This window comes from Carassius gibelio, chromosome B17 (genome assembly GCF_023724105.1).
Source record: "Carassius gibelio isolate Cgi1373 ecotype wild population from Czech Republic chromosome B17, carGib1.2-hapl.c, whole genome shotgun sequence".
Lineage (NCBI taxonomy): Eukaryota > Metazoa > Chordata > Actinopteri > Cypriniformes > Cyprinidae > Carassius > Carassius gibelio.
The window spans coordinates 18,355,274-18,380,708 of NC_068412.1; the positions used below are offsets into that span (position 1 = coordinate 18,355,274).

Below are 25,435 nucleotides of genomic sequence, written 5' to 3' on the forward strand. Positions count from 1 at the left end.
CAAGACTAAATTTTTTGAGTAAAATGTTGTTCCAGGGTCAACAAAATATGTTTACCTAGGAACACATCTAACTCAGCGATATCAGGACGTGAATATAATATCAACTATAGCATTTAAATGTGAAATGCTATTTTCAGCCTTTATTTCAATATATTTAACAGTGCTTCACATTTCTGTGAATAAATTAAATTTCCGTTGGGGTAGTTCCATTGCAATAGGTGGTACAAGCCTCAGAAAGCTATCTTAACTGTTTGATAAAATGGCAAGTTTCCAAGTTAAGTATGTTAGATGCTAAAGCTTGAAAATAATGGATTTTAAAGATCATTTTAGTCTACACATGTTTGCCGTAAGAACGATCTGTAATGTAAATATAGCCCAACAACGGGGATTCCCTACAGAGGAAAGTCCGCAATTTTACCTCGAATCGGTTCTTTCGATCAGTTCGATTTAGTGAACCGGTTCGTTTGATTCATTTACATCATACCGTTATTACGTGCTCTTGGGGAGCTATACAATAACTGTTACTCGCTAAAACCAACTAACATTTACTTCGTTCAATGAGTATGCGACTTATTATATTCTCGAGAACGGTTCGGACCATGATTGAGCGGTTTTGGTAAAAACAGATGTATAGGATTCGGCTCAAAAGAACAATTAGCTCGCGCATAAGACACTCCCTCTAACGTCACTTTCGTTTCAAAACGTTGTTGATAATGTAACTTGGAGGTTTGGGAGAATTTATCACAAACGTTACTACTAGAAACGTTGTTTCTTTGTGCCGTTTACTCTTAAAGACATGAATTTCTCCAATCTCGTATTTCTGGTCTATGCGGTAAGTAAAACTTTAAACAATATTCAGTTTTTATGGTATATAATACTGTTCACTGTATATACTGTCAAAAAAGCCCCCCTCCATCGACAATCAAATCACTAGAGGAACACAGAAATGTATGGAATTGGTTTGTACAATATTTGTTGATTGCTATTTTACAAATAATTGAATACAATTTAGTGTAAAATAGTGTAGTACAAACATACTAACGTTAAACATTTCTTGTACTTTTAAGTTTATCTTTCGATTTCGTTTTGTCTTAGATTGCGGTTACACCATCTTGTGTTTCAGAAAGTATGCTTGAAAAGAATTTCAACTAGAAAACGTTACTTTAATTTCATATTTCATCTGTTAAGTGCAGTTTTTCTTCCCGTGTTTTTCAGGTGTTAATTGTGGGACTGACAGAAGGTAGTCCCCGGCGCACGAGACGCGGCGTCTGTGAGCTCGGGACTTACCGGCATGAGGGAAACACCTGCTGTCTTTGTCCCACAGGCAAGAACTAATGTTCACACATACACGGTGTTTATTGTTAGCGAGGTGGACATCGTTTCTTATTTCACATCAAACGTGTAGCGTTAGTGTTTAGATGGGTTAACATTCAGCAGGTTTTTATTTTTCTGGTTGAAGATCCATCTTATTACTAGCCTGACTACGTCAGACTTCCTACTTCCGCTCAATTTCATTTCGCTTCTGTACTCTGTCTACGAAGGAAAATGAAGTAGCAGAGTCTGGTATTACCAGGCTATCTTATTACGTGGCTACCTAACAAACAAACATAAATAAATGAATATTCAGCTTAGTAATATAAAGTTTAGTAAAGATAATGTTCCATTCCATTAAAATATTTGTATAAATTTCCTACCGTAAATATATCAAAACTTAATTTTTGATTAGTAATATGCATTGCTAAGAAATCATTTGGACAACTTTAAAGGTTTCAAAGCTCTGTTTTTTTCTTTTCTCACCATCAGATTCCAGATTTACAAATAGTTGTTTCTCGGCCAAATATTGCCCCATCCTTACAATCCATACATCAACTGAAAGTTTATTTATTTAGCTTTCAGTCAGTTTCTAATGGTCAAATTGACCCTTATGGATGGTTTCATGGTTCGTAAATATTTAAGACATCTATGTAATTATCTTCATTTAGAAGAAACTAAAGGATGTTATGGAGTATATAAATGTGTGTGTTACAGGCTACCAGGTCTTAAATCACTGCACAGAAACAAATATAACGTATTGTGAGAGGTGTAAGGATGGCACCTATTTGGATCACCCAAACAGTGAACACCAATGTCAGCCTTGTAAAGTCTGTGATTCCAATGGTAGGTCTTAACACCTTATTAGTTTTGTCAGTTAAATTGTGATTTTCTGCAAATCAATGTTTTTTTGTGTTGTTTTTATACCATCTAATAAACATGAATTTTAACAAATGGGCAGAAAACAGTCAACTCTTATTTAGAAAATATTTGCCAAAATCTCAATAATGCAAGAGATGGGGCTGTTTTCAGATGGTAGTATTTTGCTTCTTGGAGCCCAAATGTAAGCATAGGCAAAACTATTGTAAAACGTCTTATTTCTGCTTTCTCTCCTTCCAATAGCAAACATGGAAACGAAGGAGAGATGTTCACCATTTCACAACACTGTCTGCTGGTGCAAGGAAAATTATTACTGTAAAAACGGTGACCTGTGCAAGATCTGCAATCCCTGTGACATGTATGTAGTCAGCCAAATCCCTTTTCGCTCTGAAATGAATTACATATGTCTGTGTGCATCGAATGTTAGAATGGAATTTACTGTAAAAAGCTGTGTGCATGCACATGTTGCTCCCATTCAAACCAAATACAATCTGTGCTGAAGCAGACTCAGTTTGGGGAAAACACTGAAATGATACTGTAATAAGTTATCTTTTTTTTCCTTCTCTCAAAAAGATGAAATAGAAAAGTAATAGCAATGCGTGTGCTTTAAGTTTACATAACAATACATAGCAATATTAAATAACTGTAATCCTGGTACATCTGGTCTAAATGTTTGCAATTCCTTTTTTTTTTTTTTTTTTTTTTTCGTGTTTCTGCTTATTTGATTTAAAAAGGGGTTTGCTAACAGTTGCTTGAAGATTTGAAATTTAAGTATTATTATACTTTCTCAGTATATTGTATATTGGTTTTCAGTTTATGATTCTGTCTTCTCTCTGTTTGCCTATTGTTTACCCAACAGGTGTGATGAACTTGGAGTGAAACAAGAATGCACAAAAAGCAACAACACTGTGTGCAATGAACCCAAAGAGCTCACACATCGACAATCCACAAGCACAGGTAAGGGCTGCTTTAACACTGATTTCAGTACATGTTAAAATGCTAGTGTTCCAAGAGCACTTCTGTGTACTCGCAGTATAAGCAATAACTAAAAAAAGTCCTCTAAAGCCTATGCAGTATAAACGCTAAATACGTTACAGATAATTGACTAATATGATTTCATATTTCAGGCACCATTGTAGCTGTTGTGGTGTCGCTCATACTTTTGGCTGGTGTTGGTGTGGTGGTGTTCTGGATAACACGCAAACTTTATTTAAATGATAAACAGATCCCATATTTAATTACTCGAAAGGTATTTTTTCCCCTTATTCTAAGCTTCCGTATCACCCTTGTGGTGTTACAGTGGAACTGCATGTTAATTTTTTGATTAGCATTTTCAAATCTTTTGTGACTGATGAATATATTTGTTTCCCCATATAGGAAGACCCTCACCTGAAAGGTATGTTTGCTAGTGAGAATTATTGGATATGTTTGCATGTGTTTTTAAATACATCAAATATCAGTATCCTCCCTTTAAAATTTTTTTTTCAACAAATCAAATTTTTTGAATTCATGTTCAGTTCATTCACTCACTTTGATTACCAATAAGTTATATGTGATATTACAACCTCTTGACCTAGTTATTTGTTGGTAAAAAAAAACTTTAAAATAAGTGCATTCCTTATTTTAACCCCTGTAAATATAACTTTTCTGGAGAAAATAAAGTCATTAGATCACAGTTCAAATAATAGCAGAATAACAAGCTTAAATCAGTGCTGTCTTCTTTTTCTGTAGATTTAGACCTGAATCCTCACCTATCAGAAATTGCTGATGTTCTGGGCTGGAAAACAATGAAACGTGTTGCCCAGCGGAGTGGCATGAGCAAAACTGATATTGAGGAGCAAGAGCTTAATCACCATAATGATATGAAAGAACAGACCTTCGGACTTCTGCAAGCTTGGTCCGAGAGACAAGGTTTACATGGAGCTTACCCAGCTCTCATCAAAACTCTTCATCACATGAATGAAAGAAGAACAGCAGACGAGATCCAGAAAATCATTGAGAAAGAAGCAATAGCTCAGCCATAAACTGAATGAAAGTTGTGAACTAAAAATGCACACCATTAAATTACAACTTTGTCTCGACATTAGATATTCATATTTCATATTGTGAAAACTGTTTGAAAATACCAGTAGCCAAATAAGAATTTATTTTCTAGTCTAAATGATGTTAATCAGTCACAACAAAAAATTCTAAAAATTAATTATTTGCTATATTGCTTCTTGTCATTGACAGTTGGCAGCAGGCCCGGTTCTACGGCCAAGCCCCCTCAAACGAAATAAAAAAAAACCCCTCAATTTAAAGCTGCAGTAGGTAACTTTTGTAAAAAATATATTTTTTACATATTTGTTAAACCTGTCATTATGTCCTGACAGTAGAATATGAGACAGATAATCTGTGAAAAAATCAAGCTCCTCTGGCTCCTCCCAGTGGTCCTATTGCCATTTGCAGAAGTTCATCCAATCCCGGTAAGAAACAACCAATCAGAGCTGCGGTCCGGAACTTTGTTTGTGTTCAAAATGTAGAAAAATGTATATAATAAGCTAGTACGCCATGAATCCGTTTGCCAAACCGTGTTTTTAGCTTGTCCTGAACAGTGTTGTGGGTAACGCGTTACAAAGTAACGCGTTAGAGTACTCTAATTACTTTTTTCCTGAAATTTGTAACTTAACGCGTTAGTTTCGTGCGTAAGTAATCAGTAACTTCGTTATTTTTTTAAAAAAGTAATCCGTTATTTTAAGGAAAGGAAAATCCCGACTGCAGCCTGCTTTTTGTCAGACAGTAGTCCTAGGTCTACTGTGCCACCTGCGGATGTATCAGCGGAGCCGAAGCTCTGCGATCGTAAAGTCAATGGCTGTGATGCGTCGGTGCCCTGAGCCTGACCCTGTGTGTGTGTGTTTTTTTTTTTTTTTTTTTTTCGAACTCCCGGCAAGATAGCAGAGTGGACAGCGTTTGGTTTATGGAAGTACGCACATTATTTTCAATTTGTCAACGAAAAAACGGTAAAATGCACACTCTGCTTTGGTGAAAAGCTTCTGTCGACCGCCAAAAATTCTACCTCAAATTTAACGCTACGTTTTAATCACTACTTTGAAGAGTAAATGTAAGAGGACTGTGTTAAAGCGAATTTAGGCTTGTGACTGTGAGTGACACTTTAATAATAATTAGTTCGGCTATTAAGCGATTTGTCATTTGCCTGTGTGGCGGTGAAGGATTTAATTCGGTTTGTTATCATTTTTGTTTGAAAGGCAGCTGTTAATTTCTGTTAGATCATTGGCTGGCTGGTTGTTCATCATTTCTAAATGGATTTAAATCTGCAAGCCTGTTTAAGGTTGTGTTTACAAGTAAGCATACTTGTACTTTGATAACTGCATTATTTAAAGTTAAAGAAAAATCAGGAGTTATCTTGTGGTGCTCATAATATACAGTAGCCTAGGCTACTCGGGCTGGGTAACGTTAGGTGAGAATTTTGATTAATAATATATTCTGTGATAATAAATAAATAAAATGCTATGTGGAATAGCCGATTGCTGACTGTCTTTCCTGTTATTGTTATCCTGCAGTGTTAATTTAGTCGGATGACTGACGTTATTCATTGTCGGGATTCACGACTTCTAGGTGCATTTAAAGGGGCCGGGGGCTGTGTCTGTCGTGTGTGAGCCGCTGCAAACGGCTTTTAATTTTTGGTAACGCATGAGTACTCTAACGCGTTACTTTTATGAATAGGTAACGCTGTATCATAACTGATTACTTTTAATTGATGGTAACGTTGTAACCTAACTAACTACTTTCCAAAGTAACTATACCCAACACTGGTCCTGAATCACTAGGGTGCACCTATAATAAGTGTTTATATTCTGACTATTTTAGATTGCTTCGGGGGTACCGCGGCGGAGTTACCCAGTACCTTTGTGATTCTTCATAGACATAAACAGAGAGAAGTAGTTCCAGCTACGATGTTCTTCCGCAAGACGCAAGCAGTTCTGTTTATTAACCGCTAGAGTGTCAAAAGTTACCGACTGCAGCTTTAAGGTTGTATTAATGGCACTTTATTGCAGAATTGGCAAGCTATCCAGTGCATGTGCACTTTGGAGATCAATTTCTGTTTCAACATGTTTTTGCAGCATTGAGCAATGTAGCCAATCACAGACATGTCTGTTCATTACTCGAATAAGAGGCATTTAAGTTAGAATTCACTCACAGTGCTCAGCAGGAATCATCTCATTATAACAGAGTGTTGAAGCAATGTAAATAAGAGATTTGTTGTGCAGCATAGAGAAATTTAATGATAATAACGTTCTTTGTGAGATCGCTATGAACTAAGATGAGTGACAGCTTTTGAACTGAGTGCTCTTTGTTAGTGATGGCCGATTCGTGAACGAATCGTTCAATTTAACCGGTTCTTCTTAGTGAACCGGTTGAACCAGTTCACCAAATCGAACTGAATCGTTTGAAACGGTTCACGTCTCCAATAAGCATAAATCCACAAATTACTTAAGCGGTTAACTTTTTTAACGTGACTGACACTCCCTCTAAGTCAGAATAAACCAATATCCCAGGGTAATCCATTTACTCAAACAGTACACTGAATGAAATGCTGTGAAGACCGAACTGAAGATGAACACCGAGCCGAGCCAGATAATGAACAAACACGCCCACTGCTGGAGCAGTTCTCGTTCTCGAGTCAAGAACCGGTTGCTTCGGTGTTCGGATCACCAGTACACTCAACCGAGAATCGTTTCTGTCGGACGCGTCCGATTTGAGAACCGATGAGCTGATTCTCGTTCTCGAGTCAAGAACCGGTTGCTTCGGTTTTCGGATCACCAGTACACTCAACCGAGAATCGTTTCTGTCGGACGCGTCCGAATTGAGAACCGATGAACTGATGATACTGCGCATGCGTGTAATTTTGTAAGTATTTTGTTAAACATCGGAAAGTGTGATAAAATAACTATATTTTATTTTGATTTTTTTATTATTATTTGTTTTAGAATAATGTTTCCAATCTGTATATTGTATATAATGTATAGGCCAAATGGGTTTTCAGGGAAGTTGGACAATAATTAAGACTCTAAAGACTCTTATGTTTAATAGGAATAAGGGATGATTTATGAGATATCTGTACTGTATTTATAGTTAATGATGACATTCACAAATTGAGTTTGTAGTAAACAGAACATGAACACCAGTAAAGCAGCTGATGACACTGAACTGCAGCACGTGCCGGTTAGAGCGATTCTCGTTCTCGAGTCAAGAACCGGTTGCATCGGTTTTCGGATCATCAGTACACTCAACCGAGAATCGTTTCTGTCGGACGCGTCCGAATTGAGAACCGATGAACTGATGATACTGCGCATGCGCGATTCAGCGTGAAGCCAACTGACTCACAGCATGTCTGAACCGAAGGGATTCTTTTGGTGATTGATTCTGATTCTGTACTAGTAACGTTATGAGCGGGTATTTTGAGGGCTTGGATGAAGGGCAATCTGGCGAAACGTAAGTTCATTTAATAACAAATACATCGCAATGGATTATGTTTAGTAAGTGGATCATGGTTTCTGCGCTGATGACACCTAATTTATTTACTTTATATCTTCAAGACTTAAATCCTCATATGCACATTATTGCTGTTACTGTATTTAGGTGTTGTTGCAAAACTCAAATGTAAACTTTTCATGATTATGAGGTTTTAACTGACTAAAGTTATGATTAATGACTTTATATATTTGAATGTTTGATAGACGTGACGCCATTATGTCATCGCCAATGACGTCATTACGTCGAGCGTGAAAGAACCGATGAACCGGTTTTTTCAACCGGTTTATTGAATCGAACCGTCCGAAAGAACCGGTTCGCGGAAAAGAATCGAACTTCCCATCACTACTCTTTGTGCCATAGCATTACACCACTAGTGTGTATGTATGTATGTACACTAGTATGAGTGTGTGTGTGTGTGTGTGTGTGTGTGTGTGTCAGGGCTTGAAAAATTGCTAACCTGACGTCCCGGCTATTGTTTTATCCAGTAAGACTTCCAAATTGTACTGCCCTGCCTGACAGGCTATCTTGAATAGTGATACAAATTTCCGAACTTGATTAGTGTTGTTCACTACCACAAGAGCTGCTGAAACCGTTCTACTCTGCCATCATTGAATCCGTCCTCTGCACTGATTCAGCTCAGCTTCTAAATCTGACCTAAGAAGACTACAGAGGTCTGGACTGCTGAGCGAATCATTGATACAACCTTCCATTCTATTCAAGAACTGTACTTATCCAGAGTAATTAAAAAGGGCTGGCAAAATCACTCTGGCCCCCTCACATCCATCACACCCCTTCTTTGAACTGTTGCCATCTGGTTGATGCTACAGAGCACTGAGCACCAGAATGACCAGACATCGGAACAATTTCTTCCCCGAGGCAATCCATCTAATGCACACTTGATAATAACACACAACACTATTTATACACTATTTATACACACATACACTTATTTAACACACATTCTTAGTTTATACTTCAAATTTGCACATACCTGTACATACAAAACTGCCTATTGTAATATACCTGCAATTTTCAATTTGTATATTGTTATTCCTTACCTACTTATTTGTATTTTTTATTCTTTTATTATGTGTTTTTTATTCTGTCGCTGTCATTCTGTTGCACTGCAGAAGCTTCTGTCACGAAAACAAATTCCAGGTATGTGTAAACATACCTGGCAATAAAGCTCATTCTGATTCTGATTCACTCGCTTGTAGGGTTGAAATGGATCGTAGTTGATCATTTGCACCTGTTTCTAAGTCTTGCTTATTTATTTATTATATTTGGAGCTAGTGTGCTGGTCTCTGCGCACAATCATTTCAAAGCACGCATAGAGAGCCGGGTTTCAAGCGGCATCCTCCCGCTCTCTCTCCTGAAGCCCGTACGGAAGTGAGTTACACTGCAATTCGTCAACTGGCCGCTAGAGGCTGGCTGCAAAGGGGAGTCAGTCCCATAGACTCCACGTGTTAAAATCCCAATCTTTACAGCAGAAAAAAACAATAGTCAAAACAAAAAGTCAAACAATTCAAGTAATTAACTTTTATTTTAGAGTCAATGTCTTTTTCTCTCAGTATACCTCCACCCTGAATTTTTGTCCACAGGTTCTTAAAAAGTATTAAAAGTTTATAAATCAATTTAGAGAAAATAAAGGTACTTAAAGTGTCTTAAATGTAATTTTCCAAGGTATTAAATTTTGTATCACCTTTTTATTGTGTATATTTGTCCGAACAGTGGGGTTCTGTTGATCCCACTCTCGCTGAATTTCTGACCATTACCGCGTGCTTCCGACTGCACTCTGGGCTACTTGGCGGTAAGGAGGCCAAGCTTACCTTCGATAACACTCCACCACACACATGATGGTGTTCAAAGCATTTTCACAAATGTAAGTTACCATAACTCTCTGTAAATGTTAACTGTTAACTAGCATGACATGGCTAGAAAATGAACTTAAGTTACCAGTGTATTAAAGCGTAACGTTAATCAGTTTTAAATGTTGTACATCTAGGCTACATTGCAATTTATTTGGTGACTGTGTTTGCAGTCTAACCTGCCTATGAAATGTTGGAGTGTGATCCTGCTTTGATTACAGGAATAAATTAGTTTAAAATATATTAAAATAGAGAAGTCATTTTAAATTGTCATAATATTTCACAATATTACTGTTTATTATTATTATTATTTTTTTTATCAAATAAATACAGCCTTAGTGAGCAGAAGATGCTTCTTTTAAAAACATTAAAAAATCTTACTAACCCCAAACTTTTGAACGGTAGTGTATGTTGCCCCCTGTGTATAGATAAACTGGAATCCTTAGGAATAGAGGTTGTGATATGACACGATTTCTTTATATTGTTACTGTCAGACATTACACCTGCACCTGAGATGGAAGATCCTGAGAACCCACTCCCATCGCCGGACACTGTCCACACCACTCATGAGACTGAGCTGAAGACTTTGCTGGATAATAATTGTGGTTGTGTGCTGTTGACCAATGTGTCCAAGTATTGTTGTGAAGGTGTCATGTTAGAATTATACACCATGCTCACATCTAATATGTAAAATGTTTTTTTTTTGTTTCCTAAAAAAAGATTTTGTAATGTCTCTTCTCACATGTAATGTTTTTTTTAGCCATGTCTGTAAATAAAATACTCAAAGATTGAATGTAATTCTGCCTCCTTTATCTTTATTAAGGAAGAATTGTGCAAAATCAGTGTTTTTTGGTTGCAAACACAATTACATAACTTAAATAGTAGTAACAACCAACTTCAGTTTCTTTACATATTTAACATGTAAATACATTTAGATGAATACATTTACATTTATAAAGAGTCGAAAAAAAATGATGAGAAACTGAAAATGTATGAGGTAGGTTGTGGATAAGTCACAGACACATGACTCTTCTCTGGCTGGTGCGCTGCTGAGTCCCACGCAGTCTAAATGAACGGTAGTGTATGTTGTATAGGACAGTTCTGATTATCGCAAGCAAACATGTCATCAAGCTCTTCAGGCTGTCTGCAAAAGCACCACAACACAGCCTTTTCACATGCCCTTCTTTTGGGCTGGAGGGTGTTACCTTGACCAGACGCTCTGCTCGTAAGGATCGAGTCCTTTGATTCTCTTTATTTTCTCGTCATATCTCATCTTTGCATTAGGAGTTAGTTTTAGGCGGTATGCTCCGACAATGTTTTCTTTAGCCCGCTGCATTTTGTAGGATTATATTCAGTTTTCACGCTAATTTTTCATTATTTTCATGGCAGAACACTAGCCTGCTATGCCAGACGATGTTGTTAACTGGCCAAACATACCCATAATTCTTTGCATTCGGATGACGTTGCCGCCCAGTTGGTCTTCTTCTTCTTCTTCTTTTCATTTTTTGGCAGATTGCAACCATGACTTTTAAAGGTGCATACCGCCACCTACTGTATCAGAGTATGTAACATGAGCTATATCCATTGGTACTACTTTATATCAAATAATAAAAAAAATAAAATAATAATAATAAAAAAATAAAATAAAAAAAATTCTATATCCTATTGTATATCCCTATATTTTTTAGATATTGTATAACTGCTTTCTGTGTATCCTTTACCCCATCTCCTGTTGTGCCTAATAAACCTTCAAGGTTCCACTTCCTTCCTGTCTGACTTATCTTTTGTTTTAGCCTCATCCTCTCATCTCTATATTTCTTACAATATAGCAATACATGTTCTACATCTTCCTTGGACCTACATTACAAACATTCATCTGATGGACTTTTGCCCATTAAAAACAGTGTTTTATTTAACCCTGTGTGATCAAACCTTAGCCTGGTTAAAACACTCTCCTCTCTTCTGTTACTTCTATTCACACCCTGAGCATTAATAGATTTTTGCAAGCTGTAATATTTCCTTCCACTTTTATCCACATCCCACCTATCCTGCCATTTCTTTAACATTTCTTTTTTAATTATCGCCTTAGCTTCTCCTTTTCCAAGAGGTATATTTATGACATTGTTCATCTTAGTTGATTTTTTTGCTATATTGTCTGCTCCCTCATTCCCTTGTACACCTGTGTGGGCAGGTACCCAGCAGAATCTCACATCTATCCGTAGTCTCTGTAATCTAAATAAACTTTGTTGAATTTCTAGCATTAGATCTTCTCTATTAGATTTCATATTTTGAATACTATAAAGAGCTGCTACAGAGTCAACACAACACACCACTCTGTCTGGTTTTACTTCCTCAACCCACTGCAGTCCTACAATAATCGCCATCATCTCTGCCGTCTACACTGATGCCTGATCGGGTAATCTTTTCCCAATGCTTATATTCATTGTTGGTATATATATTCCTATTCCTACCTTGTCCTCTTCATCTTTAGATCCGTCTGTATACATATCTAAATAACTGTAATATTTGTTCCTTATGTACTGACTTGCCAAATGTCCTTTCCTACTCTCTTCCCATTCATTTTTTAATTCCAATATATTTAAGTCTATCTCAGTTCTTGGAAATAACCAAATAGGGATATTACTGATAGGTGTAGGGGAGTTAAACCATATATTATTTACTCTATATTCCTCTGATTTAGTCTTTATTACCCATCCAAAACCATTACCTTTAAAAGAACTATACTCCCAACATTCCTGAATAATGCTCTTAGCATGGTTTTCAAACCCACATCCACTTAAGCGACTCCAGTATGTAAGCATGATTTTATCTCTTCTCAGGTCTGAGGGCACTTCTCCTAACTCAACCTGTATTGCTTTAATTGGTGTTGATCTCATTACACCTGCACAGATCCTCAATGCTTTATTACTAACTCTATCTAACTTCAATAAATGGGTTTTAGCTGTTGCTCCATAAACATAACATCCATAATCTATTGTTGACCTCATTAGAGCCCTATAAATATACATTATGATTGTTTATTTGCTCCCCAATCTTTCCCCACTACCGCTCTCATTAAATTTATGACTTTCTTGCATTTTGATTCCACCTTTTCAATGTGTATTTTCCATGTTCCCTTTTGATCTAACCAAATACCAAGATATTTAAAATGATCTACTGTTTCCATATTGTGGCCATATAACTGTAGCTTCTGTTTATCTATCCCTTTCTTCCTGGTAAATATCATATGACAAGACTTACTTGTAGAAAGCTTAAATCCCCAATTATACGACCATTGTTCTACCTTTCCTATTGCTTCCTTGATTTTACTTCTCACCCTTATGGCATCTCGTCCTCTTACCCATATGGCCCCATCATCTGCATACAGAGCTGACCCAATCCTTCTATCTAGATTCATAAAAATATCATTGATCATAACATTAAATAAAACTGGACTAATAACACTGCCTTGTGGAATTCCATTAACAATTTCAAATTCCTCAGATACGTCTGATCCCACTTTGACTCTAAATCTTCTTTCTGACAGAAATTCTAATACCCAGTTATATAACTTACCTCTAAATCCCATTTTATTCATTTTAATTAGTAACCCCTCCCTCCACATGGAATCATAAGCTTTTTCAATATCAAAGAATACAATACTCATTATTTCTTTCATTTTAAATGTTTTCTCTATCTCGTTGCTTACTTTCACAACCGCATCCATTGTGGAACGCGCCCAGTTGGTCACATGTGTTAGCGATCTCTTATAGGTGTTCGAGCTGGAAGCATTAACGATTAGAATAACAAGTTAAGCAGGCTAATTCAATGTTAATGGCTATCAAGTCACTGCTATTTTAGTCTCTGTTACTAATGTTACAAATTTTATCGGACTTGATAGCCATTAATGTTGAATTAGCCTGCTTAACTTGTTATGCTAATTATTCATATGATCATCTAACGCATTCTCATCCCGCAACTCCTTGCCATCAACTGGGAAATACCGGGAAATACACATAAATACAAACAGCCAGACGGAGGTACCCTGACCTAAGCCTAGAACGCCCTCTGCTGACGTTTTATCGTAGGCTACACAGACATGCTTTTCCAAAATGTGAAACACTTCAATAATTAATGAACCAGTCTGCACACTACTACAGGCTATCTTCAGAATCAGAAATACTTTGATCTTTATTGATATTGATAACCCGGGGGACAATTCTTGTGTCACAGTTGATGTCTACATCAAGACATTTAAAGGAATATAAATAATAATAGAAGTTGGTAAATAAACTAGTAGCCTATATACATGTAAAAAGTATAAAAATATGCTATAAAATATGAAGAAGAATTATAAAGGACTATGGAAATGCAGCATACAAGATTTATATTACTGTATTAACAGAATTGAATTGATTGTGATGAACAGTACTAGTAAATAAATAGAAACAGAACTGCAGCAAATTCTATTACACTGAATATTAAAACAGATAATATTGCACAGAATGTGAAGTATTACATTGCACTACAGTACACTCTAAAAACTGCTGGGTTGAAAACAACCCAATTTGGGTTATTTTGACAACCCAGCGCTGGGTCAAAAAGGGACGAACCCAGCGCTGGGTTGTTTTAACCCAACCAGTTGGGTTATCATATTTAACCCAGCCTGCTGGGTTGCCTTTTTTATGGTTTAAAATGACTATATTGCAGGGTTTAAAAAAACAGAGCGGGTGTTTTTTTTATCACTATTTCAGAAGGAAAACTACTGTATTTAGAAAATGTTCGATATCATTTCGCATGTGCTTGATAAGGCAGCTTTTGTGAGCTCAGTACCGCTCTGCAGCCGTTACCGGAGAAACCTACCTCTCCCGCTCTTAGCGCCTCCTGCTGGCAGAAAATAAACTCGCAGAGTGCAGCCATGTGGGGAAACAATGCATTTCTACGTTAAAATTAACCCAAATTGAGCTAGGCATTAAACCTACAAATGTTGTTCATTTTAAATATCACTTTTACACACAAATAATAATTATCAAAAGGAAAATATTTATTAAAAACAAGAGAAAAGTCAAAAAGTAACATGTTAGAAGAAATGCAGAAAAGGATGGCATTAACAGCTACAGAGTTCATAAACAAAGCATTGAACATTTGATGAATATAACTTAAGATCAAATTGGACTTTGTTCAATTGTATATATTGTATAAAAATATACGAAAACACATACAATAAATTTACAATTAGTTAGGTTTTTTCCCAACTATTCTGGCATGACAGTACACAAATAAATCACAACATTAACTTTGATATTATAACATTTAACAGACGCATGTGTGTGTGTGTGTGTGTGAAAGAATGTGAGCAGGTGTATGAATGACAGAGTGTAAACTCTTCTACTAAACACAGAAAAAGCACTTAACTTTTTTTTTTAACAAATTATACACTTACAGTTTGTTTCATAGTCCATGCATACAGATCATGCATCACGGTCAATTTTCATGATCTCTTTAGCATAACTGATGTAATCATGAAGAAACCCCATCAGCACAGCATGTGACATCTTCTACATCATCCAGGGCAGCGTCCTCCTTTAAAACCACTGCTGTTTAGGGGAAAGAAGATTCTCCTCTCTGACCAGCATTCATCCCAGTCACCGCCTGCTCTTCATCAGTGGCCTAAGAGAAACACATTTGAAAAAATTAAACATTTAATTAAACTATCCATTTTCAGGTAGAGGTGTATTCACATCCGTAAGGATAGGTAAATAATCGGTGAAAGTTTCAACACTTTGTGCGGTTGTTTAATGTCTCAGTCCACCACAGCGCTTCAGAATGCTATAATGGCAGCACTAGTGTGAGGACATGCAATATTGTTTGATATATAAATATCAGAATTTACTTCTACAATAACTCTATATTTATGAAGCTTGAAAATACTGATTATCTAAACTATAAATGGATTAACAAATATTATGAGAAAACTAAAAATATATTAATTTATGTTGTAAAGACAGACAAAAGTCTTATAGGTTTGGAATGACTTGAGGGCAAGTAAATGATTTTTTGTGTGAACTTTACCTCTACGAGCGAAGACCAAGAATAATGACTCTCCAAATCAGACAACTCCAAAGTTGGTTTGAGTTCTGCAATAAAAAACACAGACATCAATGGTCTTAATGAAATGAGCACGTAATCACACTGTTGTTGCATCAAAATGTGAAGTAAACCGGCAGGAGACAACAGAAAAATTTATTTTCTAAAAATAACTTACAGAAAATCTCAAGGGAATGATGATCTCCCATGTCTCTTGCTTTTAACATCTACAAAAACAAAAAACAAACATTATTTTACTCTTAGTAAAAAAACAACAACTGATAACATGAAATTATGAAGTCTACTTGCCTTAAACGATCTTTCCCTCTCTTCAGAAGAAGCTGAGAAAACCTCCTCACACAAGCAGACTTGTGTGTCCTTAACTCCAGTTAGTTTGAGTTCTGCAATGGTTTCAATAAAATATTAACATATACATACATATATATATATATATATATATATATATATATATATAAAATCACACTGTTTTTGCATCAAAATGTGAAGTTAACAGGCAGGACACAACAGAAACATTAATTTTCTAAAAAAAAAAAAAAAGTAATAATAATTTAACTTACATCAGTCTCAAAAGAATGAAGTTATCTTGTCTCTGGACTGCAACATCTAAAAAAACAACAACATTATTTTAGTCTTAGTAAAAATAAAGATACCTTGATGTTATTCTGAAGTTTACTCTCCTTAAACCGTCTGTCCCTCTCTTCAGAAGAACACCTCCTCCTCATCCTCACACAGGTCTGTGACTCCTCACACAAACAGCTTCTGTGTCTTTAACTCTCAGCACGAGGACAATGAAAACAAGCTTGACAAGTCTGAAATATTACATGTAAAACATACTTTTAACAGTTACCACTTCAACAGCCTCAAAATAATTATGCTAGTCTTTACTACACAATGCCGTTTCCTTTAGGAGACAAACATACATTCAGTTTAACCGCGAAAAAAGACAAATTCACATGAGCGTAACCGTGACCATAACCGTCTTTTTACGCCTCAAAGAGAACAGATAATGTAAAATCTTATGTAAATATGCCAAAATACATTCACAGACGTTACATTAAAAGTACATCCTCCGTTCAGAAACGTTACATGAGGCAGTTAAGACCTCCGTGTCCGAGGCGAAAACCGCGTCCGTTTTTTTTATATATATATATAACGTTAAGCTCCTTTGTTTCCGCCTTTCATAAAACCTTCCGCCTTTCATACAACCGGGTAAACAATAAAAGATAACTTTACATTTTGAATATTTAACGTTACTTACCATAGTCTTTCACTCGCTTCTCGCGTCTATCACGGTGAGAAAATGGCGGCTGCTCGCACTGGAGACGTACGATTTTGACGTGACGTGCGTGCTCTCCTTCACGTCCGCGTCCTCAACCCACCCCGCTGGGTTAAAAAAGAGAGTTATTTTCAACCCAAACTTGGGTTAAAACATCCCAAAGTCCTATCCAACGGCCTCAACCCAGCAGTTGGGTTGAAAAAACAACCCAGCGTTTTTTAGAGTGTACAGGGTCCAGTTTAATAACAAAGGGTCCATGACCATGTGTCAGACACTTCACTATCTTGAGGCCATGAGTTAGCTTATCTTGAGGCCACGAGTTAGCTTATCTTGAGGCCACGACTTAACTTATCTTGAGGCCACGAGTTAGCTTATCTTGAGGCCACAAGTTAGTATCTTGAGGCCACGAGTTAGTATCTTGAGGCCACGAGTTATTATTATTTTTTTTTTTGACAAAGTGGTTCCAGAAGGGCTCCGTAGTTCTGCGATTTCAAGAGTGACAAAATAATCCTTCTACAACAGAAGGGAGTGTCCAAGATTTCAATATTTCTGAAGGGAGCTGCTGAAAGAGATGTAGGAAGCGCTGAAAAGGTTAAGTAACCTAATATGCATTTTTTTTCACAACATATATCGCAATGAATCTGTTATTTTATTTATTTTTTGCATTTCACCTGCTCTAGCTTGTTTCCATCTAATAAACCTGGAACTGCAGACCAAATATTGTTGGCTCTGTGTCAAATTGCTTGTTTTGTTCCTAGATTCTTCAGTGCTGAAGGCCTGCTGCATCCAGCAGAGTCGGAGTGAACCTACTGTAAGACAACATCTCCAAGATGCTATTGACCACAAGACTAGTACAGTAAGTCAAACCTCAAATATACAGTACACTAGTGTTCAAAAGCTTGAAGTTGATACAATTTGTAATAATTATCTTCTGCTCACCTCTGTAGTAATTATTTGATTAAAATATGTAAAAAGAGTAATATTGTGAAATATTATTACAATTTAAAATAGCTGTTTTCTATGTGAATACATTATAAAATAATTTATTCCTGTGATGTGCAGCTGTATTTTCAGCATCATTCCTCCAGTCTTCAGTGTCACATGGATCCCTCAGAAATGCTGATTTGCTGCTCAAGAAACTTATTATCAGCGTTGAAACAGTTGTGCTGCTTCATCTTCATTTTTTTTGTGGAAACCGTGATGCATTTTATTCTTCAGGATTCACAGATGAATACAAAGTTCAAAAGACCTGCATTTATTTGAAACAGTGTTACATGCATTAAATTGTTCAAAATCATCTAACATTCAAATGTTTGGAGTCTATGTAACAACGAATCCAAAAAAAAAAAAACATTTCAGCACGTCTGTATTTTAACATTGATCATAATCAGAAATGTTTCTTGAGCAGTAAATCATCATATTAGAATGATTTCTGAAGATGTGACACTGAAGACTGGAGTAATGATGCTGAAAATTCAGCTTTGATCAAAGGAATAAATGACATTTTAACATAATATTCACATAGAAAAGAGTTGTTTTGAATTGTAATAGTCACAGTGTTACTATTTTACTGTAATTTGATTCAATAACAGACAAAAACAGACAACAAATAATATGTTTATTAAGTGATCTAGAAAAATTATTTCAGTTTAAACCTACTAGATTAAAAATAGTACTCAATGTACTCCATTGATGAAATAGTAATAGTTATCTCCCCAACAGATTCTAATTTGAAAGAAGTTTATAATGCATGTTCGCTACTCCCAATTCAGAAGACTGAATCAGCCTGTGTATCTGAATGTTTCTCATACTCACTCCTCTCTGCCGTGTCTGAATTTGGGATTTTCCTTAGCTGTCAGTTATAAACATCAAAATTAAAAGAAATAAACATTTGAAATATATCAGTCTGTGTGTAATTAATAAATATAATATACAAGTTTCACTTTTTGAATGGAATTAGTGAAATAAATGAACTTTTTGATGATATTCTAATTATATGACCAGCACCTGTATATCATTGCTCTTTTGTTGATTTTGATTGCTTCCATTGTCCTCATTTGTAAGTTGCTTTGGATAAAAGTGTCTGCTAAATGTAAATGTAATGTTAATGTGTATTTAACTATATTTATAAATATTTATCTGTATTTTTTTTTGTAATAATGTAAATGTATTAGTTTTATATCTATACATGCAGTTGTATTCATGTATGTATATTTATTTGTCTAATTTTTATATTTTAACAAAGCAGTTTAGACTACATGAGTGTTTTCTTTATTCTGGATGAATTAAATATTCTTTTGTGTCTAGAAAGGGTAAATATGGGCCATATCTAACCCAGAAGTCAGCCACAACTGGGACGGATCTGGGCCAAATCTCAGAAATGGCGTGGTCGCCCATGCCATTTGTGAGATGTGGCATGGATCTGGTATGGGTCAGGAGGCAGCAAAAGTGAAACCTTCCTCAAGGAAAGAGCCGGCAGGGCAAGCAGCTGAGGTAGAGCTGACATCAAGGGTGGAGCTGGCAGACAGTGGAGCTTGGGCAGCGCTGGCAGGGCAAGGAGCTTTGGTGGTGCCGGGACCTCACCTGGCTCTGGGAAAGCCTCTAGGCCTTAAAGGATGGAAGCAGCCTTCTTCCTCCTCCTCAATTTCTGAGAGGGTGGCACTGCAGTTTCATCTGCCACCTACGGGGGCCTGTAGCCTCTTTGGCCACCACCAGGGGTGCTGCAGCTTCGTCACCTGCCTCTGGGGGTGCTACAACCTCTTCGGTCACCACCAGGAGCGCTGCAACCTCATTGACCTCCACTGGGAGCGCTGCAACCTCTTCGGCCCCCACTGGGGGCACTGCAACCTCCTTGGCCTCCACTGGGGGCACTGCAACCTCCTCGGCCATCCCCGGGGGCGCTGCAGCTTTGTCGGCCTCCTCTGGCGTTGCTGCAACCTCTTTGGCCACCACCGGGGGTGCTGCAGTTTCTTTGGCCACCTCTGGGGGTGCTGCAGTTTCGTTGGCCACCTCTGGGGGTGCTGCAGTTTCGTTGGCCACCTCTGGGGGTGCTGCAACCTCTTCGGCCACTAATGGGGGTGCTGCAACCTCTTCGGCCACTAATGGGGGTGCTGCAGTTTTGTCGGCTGCCTCTGGGGACGCTGTAACCCCTTCTGCCACCACTGGGTGCGCTGCTACCTCTTCGGTCACCACCGGGAGCACTGCAGCTTCGTCAGCTGCCTTCGGGGGTACTGCAGCCTCATCGGCCACTTCTAGGGGTGGCAAAGTGGATCCATTCTTCCTCCTCCCCCTCCTCTGTTTATGAGGGGAGGGCACTTCATTCTCGTCAGCTGCAATTGGGGGAGCTGAAGCCTCATCAGCCGCCACGGGGAGCTCCAGCACTTCTAGAGGCGTTCCAGCATCATCAGCCGACACAAAGGGCGCTGCAGCCTCCTCGGCCGGAGGGTTTCCCTGAGGAGCTAGGTAGTCTACGGACCCCACAAACGTCAGGTGATCCAGCCCTTTCATCCTCCACCAATTGAAAGGCTCATCAAGGGCATAATTCAGAAGGTCCTTGAGGGCTGCATCGTTGTAGTCCAGCCCATCTGGACTACAACGCAAATTTGAACTCCATTGCAAATTTCCTCACGTCAGTTCCCGGTTGATGGAGGGAACTCAATGCTGCTACCTTAAGCATGCGTTGGTAGAGGGGGCTGCAGATAGTGGAGGCTGGTAGATTGAGTGAGCCCATCTTCCGCTGAGTCCTCTGTTGGCTGGTTCGTTCTGTCATGGTCGGGAGCAGGGATGAGGTGAGGACTCAAAAGCAGACAGATAAGAGCATTTACTAATCATAAAATATAAACAAAACTACAACAAAAACTACCTCAAAGGGGAAAATACAGCAGGAAAGGCAAGGCGAACATACACACATCCAGCAATACTTTGAACATAACATTAATTAACGAACCAGCAAAGGACTGCAGACACAAGGAGAATAAGTATGACATAACAAGATGGGCGGGATCAGACAATAGACAGGAGAGAGAGCACATGGCACCAAACAAACACAACACGAGCCATGTGCTCACAGAAAAACAGTGTCATCTGGTCGCCATCCTGGGCACACCAGCTGAAGACTGTCACATGGCATTGATAAATTATCAGACAGTGTCCCATTTCACTTTTACCCTGTATTTATGACATTTAACCGAACACCATATGAAGTATTTTTTTAGTTAATAGATTTCCTGTATATCTAATTGCAAGATTTAAGATTATTAATTCCATCTAAATTTCAATATAAGCATTTCTCAATACATTATTAAAATATTAATTGAAGATATTTAATGGAATGGAGTTAAAATTAACTAAAAATTGACAGCTGTATTTTTATTGTAAACTATCGTAACAAATATTAATAAGTACTTTATCATATGTATCGCTCATTGTTACCAAAGTACCATTTTTTTTTTTTATGAATATGAAAATCACTTCAACCTTTTAAACGGCAACCCAGTTGGGTCTTTTCCACATATTGTTATCAATATCACTTTGGACCACAGAATACAAAGTACAGCTTTGATATGTTGTGCTGTAAAACCTGCATCTAAGGAGTTCATGCTTGATGAAGGCAGGCTTTAAACTTTATGACTGTCATTAGTTAAACTGCACTTTATTAAATAAATAAAACCTACACCAGAATAGAAATTTCCAAGAGAAAAATCCTGAGCTGACGTGTTCAATGACTTTGTTCAGATAGATAAGCAGGTGGTTTTATGAGCTTGATCATTATAAATACAGCATGATCTCTCAGTGACTCACATAAAGAACAAATCAACACTGCCAGAAGAAACATCTCTCAAACCAGACAACCACTGACCATTAATATGGAGTAAGTTGTTTACCATTTAAATCAAAGATGCAAAAATGCATGACAGATTTTTAGATTGTATGTGGGAAAAATGTTTAAGTCTATAAAAAATTTTGGTAGCACTTTATTTTACAGCCCTGTTCCTCATGTACACAGTATGTACTTATTATAGTAATTACAATAACTATGTAATAACTAGGTACTAACCCTGAACCTACCCCTAAACCTAACCCTACCCCATCTAGTTACCTTGTGTTACCAGAACTTTCTTAGATAAATACACTGTAAGTACAAGTACATGTTAGTACACGTACTGTAAAATAAAGTGCAACCAAAATTTTGATTATCTGTCCAATGGCTGCTAGATATTCAATATTTTATGTAAACAAACAGCATCTTTTTTTTTGTTCTGAATGATTCTGTAACTCCAGCCTGAAACAACGTCTTCAGAAGCTGGAGTGCTACTTCACCTGGGATCTGGGAGACAGTAAAAATGAACTCAAGACTTTACTGAGTAACTTGAATGATGTGAACCAGGAAAGATGTATTTGGCTGCTTCACTATTACAACCTGCTGGGCTACATCCAACAGACTCTCGGCTTCAACACAGAGGCGCTGATGTACCTGCACAAAGCAGAAAGTGTGATGCAGGAGCAGGGAACAGAAGAAGCTGCAGTCCGGCTGCAGGTCAACAAAGCTAACCTGGCTTGGGTCTACTACCGCATGGGAGACATGAATAAGAGCAAAGCATACCTAGAAGAGGTGGAGAGGCTTCAGCGAATGCATCCTGCTCCACCTGGATGTGCTCTACATCCTGAAGTCAGTGGAGAAAAGGGCTGGACGCTGGTGAAGTTCAACAAATCCAAGAAGCATCAGGCGATTGATTATTTTAAGATTGCTTTGAAAGCAGAACCAGAAAGGAAGGAATGGCACAAAGGTCTTGCTATAGCCATGAACAAGACATATAAAATTCATAACTGCTCTCCAGAGCTTAACACAGAAGTTCTAAAGCAGCTGAAAATTGCACATGAGAACGAACCAAACAATTTGCTCCTTCACGCTCTTTATTTAGAAAAACAGTACGAGGTGCAACGAGAAGACAATGAGAGACAGATGCAAAAGTTACTAGACAAAGCTCTTGAAACTGGAGACCAGGAGTGTTTGGGTACTATTTTCAGGTATTTTGGAAAAATTTCTGTAGATAAAGGTATTGAAGCAGCAGAGAGAGCTCGAGAAAAGTTCTCCACCTCAAACAGAGTGTTGAAACATCTGGCAAATTGCTATAAATGGAAGGTTTTCAATATGAAGGAAGACAACATGGAAAGGAAGACACTGGCTGTAAAATCTACTGAGCTGTTTGAGGAGGTTGTCAGACATTATCCTGACTCACTCAGAGAAACGGTAGGCCTTGCATCAATGCACAAGTACGCAGGCAACAGAAAGAGAGCAGATGAGATTTACCAGCAGCTCCTGTCAAATATAGATGATTTACCTCCCCACAGCCAACAGTATATTTACTATAGTTATGCCTCCCACCTACACTACTGCAGACGGTCAGAAGATTCAATCAAATTTCACATGAAAGTGGCAGAAATCCCAGCTATTTCAGAGGACAAAAAAAAGAGCATTAGGATTCTTAAAAAAATTGTCATGAATTCCAAAAATCCTCGCTGTGACAAAATTGGGAATTTTCTGAAAAGTCTTCACATTGATGATTCAAATGTGCTTTAATGCAACAACCTTTAAAAATCATTATGAATGATGTTCTCTCTGTTTTACCTGATGGACAAACTTTAATGTAGAATTTTTGCTCTGTCAGAAAATTAGAACTGGTTGAACTTGTTGTAAAAATATTTAATATGTCTCTCTTTTTACCTTTGTGGAAGTCTTTGGCTATTTAATGGCATTGTGTGAAGGACTGATGCCATTTAGGCCATTCGGCACTTATAAACTGTAGTATAAACGGCAGTAGTTTTCCATCCCATTAAAAAAAATCACTTGTTAAATGGAACTTGTTAAGAAAAATGACACAATAAATCTTTATTGTTTATAATTACTTCATCTCCTGTTTCTGAGTGGTGAATTGATTTTGAATACACACTGAATCGGAAATTGCCAGATGAAGATATCTAACAGCAAAAACAGGAGGAACCAACTAAATACTTTTTAAAGGCAGACTAACTTTGAATACACTGACACAAATGCTCATTATAAAATGGTGAATATGTAAATTAGAACAGCCAATCTGAACTACAGTCGGGTTACACCCACACAACAGCATCAACATTAAAAGACCCAAATGTTACTTGTACACAAAGTTTTTGGAATATATATAATGATTACCCATAGTGCTTTATAGGTGTGAAAATAAGAGTTTGGTTTGATCCAGTAAAACCTGGTACTTCAACACATTGATTCATGTGCATTAATGCAACAAAGCAGCTTGCATTTGTGGTAAACCACATGATAACTTTGTACCAAAACACCAAAATGCATTATGTTTGAAGATATCATTATGAAAAACTACTACATTTAAAGACAGAGCAAGCAGTTTCTGTGCTACTAGTGTCACCTATAGCGTAATTACAGCTATAATAAAGCATATCTTCAAACCACCTTTGTCTCGCCAAATCAAGCATCAGAAATACAGCTCTTTATGGGTCTACAAAACTGAAAGCAATTCTCAACAGGTAAAAGTTGGCTTCATTCAACAAAAAGTCCAACAAATTTAATTTAGCTGTCAAGAAGAAACTCTGCAAGCTCACCGGCTTGATTTAAACTTAAACATTCTGTCAAATTCTTCTATCTTGTAAAAACACAGCGTTACTCCTGTTTTACTCCTTAGGAGGTATGCAAATAGATTTAATTTAAAATAAAACCGAATGTAATGATTGGACGATATACATAGACTAAATCTTTATGAAAAACACTGACTGAGCTTCAATTTTCAGTAAGTAGTTATTGTTGTATTAAGTGTTACAAACTATACAAACTGTTACAAACTTTACAAACTAATCAGGGGTGAAAAAAGGGACAAAGGTTCAAACCCCCTTCCCCATTTTCAATACAAAAGGGAAAAAGTGTGTTGTATAACATCCCCTTTAACTCAAGGTGGTTGACCCCAGGCAGTAGAATACTTCAGTTTCAATATATGGGTTTGGGTTTCTGGAGAAAATAAAGTCATTAGATCACAGTTCAAATAATAGCAGAATAACAAGCTTAAATCAGTGCTGTCTTCTTTTTCTGTAGATTTAGACCTGAATCCTCACCTATCAGAAATTGCTGATGTTCTGGGCTGGAAAACAATGAAACGTGTTGCCCAGCGGAGTGGCATGAGCAAAACTGATATTGAGGAGCAAGAGCTTAATCACCATAACGATGTGAAAGAACAGACCTTCGGACTTCTGCAAGCTTGGTCCGAGAGACAAGGTTTACATGGAGCTTACCCAGCTCTCATCAAAACTCTTCATCACATGAATGAAAGAAGAACAGCAGACGAGATCCAGAAAATCATTGAGAAAGAAGCAATAGCTCAGCCATAAACTGAATGAGAGTTGTAAACTAAAAGTGCACTCTATTAAATTATAACTTTGTCTCGACATTAGATAT

General features: G+C 37.3%; 2 protein-coding genes and 2 long non-coding RNA genes across 5 annotated transcripts; 2 read left to right on the forward strand and 2 right to left on the reverse strand.

Annotated features, from left to right (window-relative positions):
• The first annotated feature begins 664 nt into the window (after nucleotides 1-664).
• Nucleotides 665-25,424, forward strand: fas (Fas cell surface death receptor). 2 transcript variants are annotated; one of them, XM_052580505.1, is made up of 8 exons: nucleotides 665-832; nucleotides 1,216-1,324; nucleotides 2,029-2,157; nucleotides 2,434-2,548; nucleotides 3,050-3,147; nucleotides 3,318-3,439; nucleotides 3,568-3,586; nucleotides 25,076-25,424. In XM_052580505.1, exons 1-8 carry the CDS (start codon nucleotides 797-799, stop codon nucleotides 25,366-25,368), a joined length of 921 nt encoding a protein of 306 aa, XP_052436465.1. In that variant the 5' UTR covers nucleotides 665-796; the 3' UTR covers nucleotides 25,369-25,424. The 2 variants fall into 2 exon arrangements, with proteins under 2 accessions (XP_052436465.1, XP_052436464.1); XM_052580504.1 differs by lacking the exon at nucleotides 25,076-25,424 and adding an exon at nucleotides 3,922-4,276.
• LOC127976225 (uncharacterized) lies at nucleotides 14,617-15,909 on the reverse strand. The gene is made up of 3 exons (XR_008157749.1): nucleotides 15,859-15,909; nucleotides 15,666-15,730; nucleotides 14,617-15,263 (listed from the first exon to the last, which is right to left on the reverse strand). It is a non-coding gene; the product is annotated as an uncharacterized LOC127976225 (long non-coding RNA).
• On the reverse strand, nucleotides 15,990-17,200 carry LOC127976224 (uncharacterized). The gene is made up of 3 exons (XR_008157748.1): nucleotides 16,960-17,200; nucleotides 16,259-16,510; nucleotides 15,990-16,081 (listed from the first exon to the last, which is right to left on the reverse strand). It is a non-coding gene; the product is annotated as an uncharacterized LOC127976224 (long non-coding RNA).
• Nucleotides 21,744-23,901, forward strand: LOC127976220 (interferon-induced protein with tetratricopeptide repeats 1-like). The gene is made up of 2 exons (XM_052580502.1): nucleotides 21,744-21,847; nucleotides 22,258-23,901. The coding sequence occupies exons 1-2, from the start codon at nucleotides 21,843-21,845 to the stop codon at nucleotides 23,555-23,557; spliced, it is 1,305 nt and encodes a 434-aa protein (XP_052436462.1). The 5' UTR covers nucleotides 21,744-21,842; the 3' UTR covers nucleotides 23,558-23,901.
• Nucleotides 25,425-25,435: the final 11 nt, after the last annotated feature.

Coding starts and splice junctions, on each gene's coding strand:
- fas (XM_052580505.1), top strand. CDS start 797: ATGAATTTCTCCAATCTCGTATTTCTGGTCTATGCG. Junction 833..1,215: donor TCGTATTTCTGGTCTATGCG/GTAAGTAAAACT, acceptor CGTGTTTTTCAG/GTGTTAATTGTGGGACTGAC. Junction 3,148..3,317: donor TCGACAATCCACAAGCACAG/GTAAGGGCTGCT, acceptor TTCATATTTCAG/GCACCATTGTAGCTGTTGTG.